This window comes from Gossypium hirsutum, chromosome D07, assembly GCF_007990345.1.
Source record: "Gossypium hirsutum isolate 1008001.06 chromosome D07, Gossypium_hirsutum_v2.1, whole genome shotgun sequence".
Lineage (NCBI taxonomy): Eukaryota > Viridiplantae > Streptophyta > Magnoliopsida > Malvales > Malvaceae > Gossypium > Gossypium hirsutum.
In genome coordinates this window covers 30,604,874-30,612,286 of record NC_053443.1, presented here as the reverse complement: position 1 = coordinate 30,612,286, position 7,413 = coordinate 30,604,874, and the positions used below count along the sequence as shown (strand labels likewise).

The 7,413-nt window shown below is 32.6% G+C and overlaps 1 protein-coding gene across 1 annotated transcript; it reads right to left on the bottom strand.

Annotated features, from left to right (window-relative positions):
- Nucleotides 1-289: 289 nt before the first annotated feature.
- Nucleotides 290-2,327, bottom strand: LOC107954916 (protein SULFUR DEFICIENCY-INDUCED 1). Its single transcript, XM_016890608.2, has 4 exons — nt 1,978-2,327; nt 1,397-1,609; nt 1,161-1,316; nt 290-944 (listed from the first exon to the last, which is right to left on the bottom strand). The coding sequence occupies exons 1-4, from the start codon at nt 2,116-2,118 to the stop codon at nt 540-542; spliced, it is 915 nt and encodes a 304-aa protein (XP_016746097.1). The 5' UTR covers nt 2,119-2,327; the 3' UTR covers nt 290-539.
- Between the last annotated feature and the right edge of the window lie 5,086 nt (nt 2,328-7,413).

Below are 7,413 nucleotides of genomic sequence, written 5' to 3'. Positions count from 1 at the left end.
ACATTTTGAATCAAAACGGATTTTCAAGTGGAACGGGTTGGATCAATATGGAACATGAAATTGAGGAGAATCCAATTGAGAGCGTGGAAGGTAATTAAAGGCCTAGAACTGATTTGTTGGACTCTAATGTTTCTGAATTAGCAGATTCGTTAGGGGCCTTGGATGAGCAACCGGATATTTATCTACATCAGTTATTGACGATTGCCAATGGGCAAACCGATCGGTGCCATGAAAATCTTGGTTATACAATTGTCTTCTTCTTGATGAAGACAAAATTGAATTAGACTTCTTTTTAACTTTAATCATTTTTGTTCATCTTATTTTTGTGTAATTTAATTTATCGTCGGAATACATTTATCTCTTTTTACAATATTGATGTAAGGGCCTATTATTAAAGGCAAATAGGTTCTAGAAATAAATGGCATCACTATTTACAGCACACCTTATTCCTACACATCTAAAAGGACTAATCCAACCACAATTGTATTAAGTATAAAACAACCCCATTTGAACAACCAAAAGACCAAATATAATTGATATTAACAGGCCAACTGATCTCTAAATGAGGAGATCTCTTCAAAAATAGGTAGTCTCTTTGATCTAGCTGGTCCCCATTCATTCATCAACAGTTGAAGCCCATTGAGGAAATCATCATCAAGGCCCAGAATATCTGATACGTCCGATGGTGGCGGCTCGAAGGTATTGATTTCCATTAACAATTCTGCAGCTCTATTTCTGGCTCTAATTTCTTCCGAACCTGGGATTTTCCGTTGCGATATTTCTTCAAGCACCAACCGTGCATCATAGTATCTGCCTTGTTTGATCAAGCAAATTCCCAAGCTGCAGGCCTTGTTGGCATCTGGGTCGATCATCTGGGCTTTTCGATACACCACCTCTGCTGTCAAGTAGTTTGATTTTTGCATGTAAGCCCACCCCAAATTTCCCTGTCATATTTCATCATTGAAGTTTCAATTGAGAAAGGAAAGACATTCGGGGAAATGGGTAAAAGCAACAGTATGGCAAGACAAAGGGATTCTCATGAAAAAGGGCACTTGTTTGTTTGATAAAAAAGAAAAAAAAATCAGGATAAAGCGGGAATCACTAACTGCTATGGTTGCTGGTTCAATTAAAGAAACCGGGAAGCAAAATCAAAAGCATACCAGTAACCTAGAAGTTTCTTGCTGAACTGAAACTTGGAACTTCTTGCCATGGGAGCGTGCAGTCTTGGTGGGTTTTCCATTAAAGATCTCTCCTCGGTATATTAATCTTAGCTTTCGTTTTAATAACTCAATCTGCTCGTCTACTTTCCCACATTTCTGTCAAGTTACATTTAATTTGTGAAGACAATAGATAGTCTTAGGAGGGACGTTAAATCAATCATCCATATATACCTTACCTTGTATAAGTCAATGAGAACATTGTCAAGTGATTCCTGAGCTTGTTTGGGGCAACGGCCCCTGAAAGACTTGATGGCTTCAATTGCTTCTTCAGTTCGGTTTAGTTGCTTCATCACCACCGCCATGTCTTTTAGTGCGCTCTCTACTCTATCCCCGGCGTTTATTGCCTTCCAAAATAGTACTATTGCTGCTTCTGGATCCTTTTCTACCAGCTGCATTCGTTCAGAAAAGTACAAATAAGTGATTGTGCATATGAAAATGGAGAAATTGTAGATATGGCATCCACAGTCAACTATTTTTTATTAGTTGATGAAAATGACTATGGCGATGACTTGATTCTTTATGCCATGCTAGCCTAGCATGGCATGCAACAGCCAATTAGGGTACATTCTCCATCCATCTTTCATTAAGCAACTGTTAAAAATAGAGAAAGTATCCACTAAAGGAAAACAAAATAGGGTAGCTATATACGTAGCAACATATAAGGAACTTAAGAAAACCTAATAAAAAAGTGAAACTTTTTTGTTGATTACTTAAATGTTCCAAAGGGAAAAATATAGAGAGAGAGAGAGAGACAAACCTGAGCATGTTTGGCTTTAACATAAGGAGTATCACCTTGAGGAACTTTATGAAGAATATGAAAAAGTTGGTCTTTTTCATTATGTCTTGAGGAGCTGCTCATCATCATCATCATTTTATTCTTTGATGATGAGCTCACCATGGCTTCCCCTCTTCTCTTTAATTTATCTGAAGGAAAAGAAGGAGAAATAGGTCAATTGAACTGAGGTGATGATGAGTGAAGAAGACTAGAGGTGTTTTGGGATGCATAGACAATCTTAAGGGGTGAGGGGGACGGCTCAACCACAAAGCCAATAGGTAAGAGGCAATTATAGAACGGGGGGTTCAAAATCAAGTGAATTCATATGAATGGGGACGACTTTGCGTCCCTATTCTCAATTTTATTATATTACTTCTCTCTCTGACATGATGACACCCCATAACGTCACCCGTCTAGTTCCACTGTCAAATTAACCTCATTGCCTTTTTTTCTTTAAAATTTGTTTAAGCGCTGCTTTATTTTATTATTATTCTTTCTTATACCTGTACTTCATTCGGGGCAGATACATTATAGTAAATGATTATGTTCTGTTGCGAAAAAATTTCCAATTATTTTGACTAAAATTTATTTTATTTAATTAACTCGAGTAAAATAAAAATTAAATTGAATCGAGTTAAATTATTTGAGTTAAATTAAAAAATTAAATATTTTAAATTAAAATATATTTAATTTTAAAATATATATTTAATTTTTTTTTCAAAATAAAATAAAATAAAGATATTTAGTATGATAAATCTGAATCATTAATTAACTTATTTAGATTCTAAAATCATTATTTTAAAATTTTTTATATTTTTTTAGAAAATGTAAATTTTGGAATTTTGAATTTTTGAAATTTTTTTTGAGAGTGTAACTAATTTGCTCATTTTAAAAATTTATAATGACTAAAGAGGTATTTACATCAATCTGTTATTCTAGTTATTTGAATTGTAAAATTCAACTCGACTCGAACTTAAAACTCGAATTATTTATTTGAATTGACTCGAAAAAATCGAATAACTTAATTCTATTAACTCAAAATTTAAAATTTTATCAATAATTTTTAATTTAATCAAATTTTATCACTATAATCAATTTCAGTTTAATGTTTTAATTTCATTTCGGACCAAACGTTCGGTTCTCATTCTTTCAGTAGTAAATTAAGATAATTAGTTTTTTTCACCATTAAAAGTTTAGATTTATACCATTCACACCGATTCTTTTCTTTGATTTCGATCATATCAATTATTGCATCAATAAAGTTTAGGAGTGTAAAAAGTTTGAAAACTTAAAAAAAAAAAAATAATTAAGTTCCTCCATTTTTTTTACTCAATTGAGCACTTAAACTTTCAAAATGTATCAAAACAACCCTTAAACTTCTTCAAAAAAAGCAATTAAGTCCTTACTTTTTTCAATCAATTGGATATTTGAACTTTCCAAATACATCAAAAAGACCCTCAAAATTTTTCAAAAAAGCAATTAAGCCCCTGCTCTTATTAAAGATTAGAAAAAATATATAAATAATAAATTATAAAATTTAGAAAAATTATAAAATTTTAATAAAAATATAAAAATTTTAAAATTTATTAAAAATCATAAAAAAATAAAGACCCTTAGTTTTTTCAATTAAAGTCATCACGTGTCGCAACACAGCATAACATGTGGCAAAAAATGATAAAAAAAATCAACAAAAATTATAGAAAAAAATAGAAAATGCTTCTTTTGGTTTGATAATTTTTATAAAAAAAAATTTACGAAATTTATATTTCTTTACATTTTGTATAATTTTCTTATGATTTTATAAAATTTTATAACTTTTTTATATTTCAAAATATTTTATAATTTTTTTATAATTTTTATAAAATTTTACAATTTTTTTTATATTTTTTTACAATTTTTATATTTTCTAATTTTTAATAATTTATTTTTTATTAAAATATAATAATATTTATAGCTTTTATTGATTTTAATTTTTTATAACTTTTTTCAAATTTTTAATAAAAGCAATGGCTTAATAGCTTTTTTTTTGAAAAAGTTTGAGAGTCATTTTGGTGTATTTTGAAAGTTCAAGTACCCAATTGAGTGGAAAAAAAAGTAGGGGCTTAATTTTTTTAAAAAAGATTTGAGGGTATTTTTGATGCATTTTGAAAGTTCAAGTACCCAATTGAGTGAAAAAAAACAGGAGCTTAATTGCTTTTTTGAAAAATTTGAGGGCTTTTTACACCCTTAAACCCATAAATAACGTTAAAAAAATATAAAATACTATTTTTACATGACGAATATAATGAAAACCAAATCGATCTCCAATGATGAACTTTGAATGCCTTGGGGTGGGTTTTGGGCTAAATTCGAAAACCAAACACGATTCTCCTCATAATCCATGTTAAATTTGATGAATATATCAGTTTAAAAAAAATTAAAGTATTGGATCGAATTTTAGGACATTTAAAGAAATAAGTCGATTTTGGAGAGAAAGTAAAAACGCATCTTACTCGATGCGCTTTCGTCTAACTAGGCGAAAGTAATATCCCCAACAGTAAAATTTTCAACGGCTACAAATGGCTAGTTTATTTGCTAAATAAACCCAAGCCATTTTCTTCCTTTTGCATTCAAATCTCATTCTCTCAATTCATCCATTTTCTCAATTCTCTCAAGTTTTTAGTTATTAATTTTCATTAAACTTCTCCCAAATTCTTATTGTTTTAATTTTCTATTTAGTAATTTATTCATTTTAATATTTTTATAATGACAATTCTTCTTATTCGTTTAGATGGCAACCACATTTTCGGTGTCTAATTGAAAATGGTAAGAAAATATTTTTAATTTTAATTAAGTTCATTATTAAGTTGTTAACATTATTAAATTGATATTTTTTTATGTTTATATAACCAGGTCGAAGATCACATTTCGGAGACTTACATATACAATCTATCTATGAGGGCACAACGTGTAATTGAATAACACTTGCAAGAGGAAGGATTCTTGCACATGTATCATATGCTCGAGGGTGTAAATTGGATCTCACACTTATCAACGCCTTGGTGGAAAGATGGAGACTCAAGACAAATATATTTCATTTTCTATGCGGTGAGTGTACAATCACACTCGAGGACGTAGCTTTACAACTCAGTTTACCAGTGCATGGTTCAATCATTACGGGGTCAGTGGTAGTTGGCAGTTGGAGCGGCATTTGCAAACAACTATTAGGCAAGGTGCCGGAGAGGTTTTTTGGTAGTCGGATAGAGATAAAATGGTTGGAACAAAATTTAAATTATCTTGACAACTATGCGAGTGACCTTGAAAGATAACAATATGCTTGAGCATTCATCCTGAGGTTAATCAGAGAAATTCTAATGCCCGATAAATCTCGAACTCTGGTACATTTAATATGGCTACTACAACTTGTCGACTTGAAAGAAGCGAGCTGGCTTAGTTAGGGATCAACCGTGTTGGCCACGTTGTATCGAAAGATGTGTCAGGCAACGTAACCTCAAAAACTTAAAATCAGTGGTTGCATACTCCTTTTGCTGTCATGAACATTGTACAAACTATCATTTTTATGTCCCTAAGTCGATGCCCTTTATACTTTCTCACTCGTAAGAAGGTAAAATTCATTTGATAATATAGTTATCATAATATTTCTTATTATTATATTTTTGAAATAACATATTATTTGAATAGGTGAAACAATCACGCGAGTCATGTGGCACTAAAGAAGGAGTTTGAAGATATCCAATTACTGTTAGATCAACGATAGGAAGTCGAGGTTAGTTTTTAAAATTTTAAATTATATAATATTTAAGAAAGGATTTGAAATTTAATATTATGTACATAATAAAATTTATAATTTCATATTATAGTTTGAATGGATGTCATACGCTGATCCAAAAATTAAAGAACACATCCCGGTCGAACTTTTGGCCCATTATAATATCTGGCACGTCAAGGTGCCATTGATAGTTTACACGATGGTGGAGATGCACGAATCCGATCGAGTGATGAAAACCAACGAAAAATTTAAGTTTAGGCAAACTATTCCATCGTCACCTTAAGATATCGAAAAATTGCACAAGGTCAACTTGCGAGGGATAACCAACGAAGATTGGTCTAAATTCCACGAGCAATTTCATACCTATGTGCAAACTAATTCTCGCACCGGAATTGGCGCCCTCTCTAGAGTACATGTCATAGTTCAGACATCACGACAAGCCATATCTACTGCTGGAGGGGGTGAGGATTAGCCAACGTCATAGTAGGAGGCAAACACGACCTCGCATCATTTGTAGGTCGGGAGTGCATGCCTCGATGGAGTCATCATCAATTCCAACCCAACACGAGGCACCAAACGGGTCTTACTATAGTTAGAATGTACACCGATTGAGTGTGTTACTTGTGTGGTGTCTCTTTTAAAAGAAGAAGCATAACAATGGTGGCTAACTGCCACTTGTTATATACCAATAAATCAGATCACTTGGATATCCTTTTTTCTGGTTTTGAAAAGAAGTATATTGATTAATTGTATTTGGAAGATAGAAAGCAAGAATTTATGATGTTGAAGCAAGAAAATATGTTAGTAGTCGACTACGAAAGAGAATTCTTGTGACTGAGCAAATATGCTCTTGAGTCAATACCCTCAAAAGAGGAAAGTTGCAAGTGATTCCTTCAAGGATTGCGAGATGAACTTTGAATTAAGTTAGTCTCGCACAAAATAAAAGAGTTTGCTGATCTAGCTGAACGAGCGAAATTGGTTGAACAAGCCTTAGGCCTAGATAAGCAAGATGAGTCTCTCTGAGTATTTGGAAAAAGAGTTGAGACTATTAATTCACAATCTTTTCCTAAACGAACTAGAGAGTCTCGAAGTTCTTGGAAATTAGTTCCATCGGAAGTTGAATATGCGAAAGACCAAGTTAAATAATCGTCAGTATCTATTGGAAATGTTGATAAGTCGAAAAAGGACGTAAGTATTTCGAACTTTGAACCTTGTGGTAGGAAGCACAGAAGTGAATGTTGGAAGAAAATGGGAACATGTTTTTGATATGGATCTTTAGAGAATATCACTCGAAATTGTCTGAGAAGTGTTAATGATATTCCTGCTACTACCCAGAGATCTACTCATGTAGCTAGAGATCAGAGAATTGGTCGTGGTGGCTCAATTGAGAGAGGTAGTCAAAGAGGAGAAATCGATTCAGTAGCACATCTTCCCCATCATATTTCAAGTAAATTTCGTCTAACTCTGATACAAACTTTCATGAGGCTAAAACTTTAGTTTGGCAAACTTCATGGGCTTAGGTCGTTGTTGTCGAACTCACCTGTGGTACTATCATGCTCATTCGAGACAACCTTCGTCTCATTCTCTCTTGATGTGGATGGACTTGCTTGTGTGGGTTGGGTGGTGTCGAGTGGGTCTCAGATGGAGAT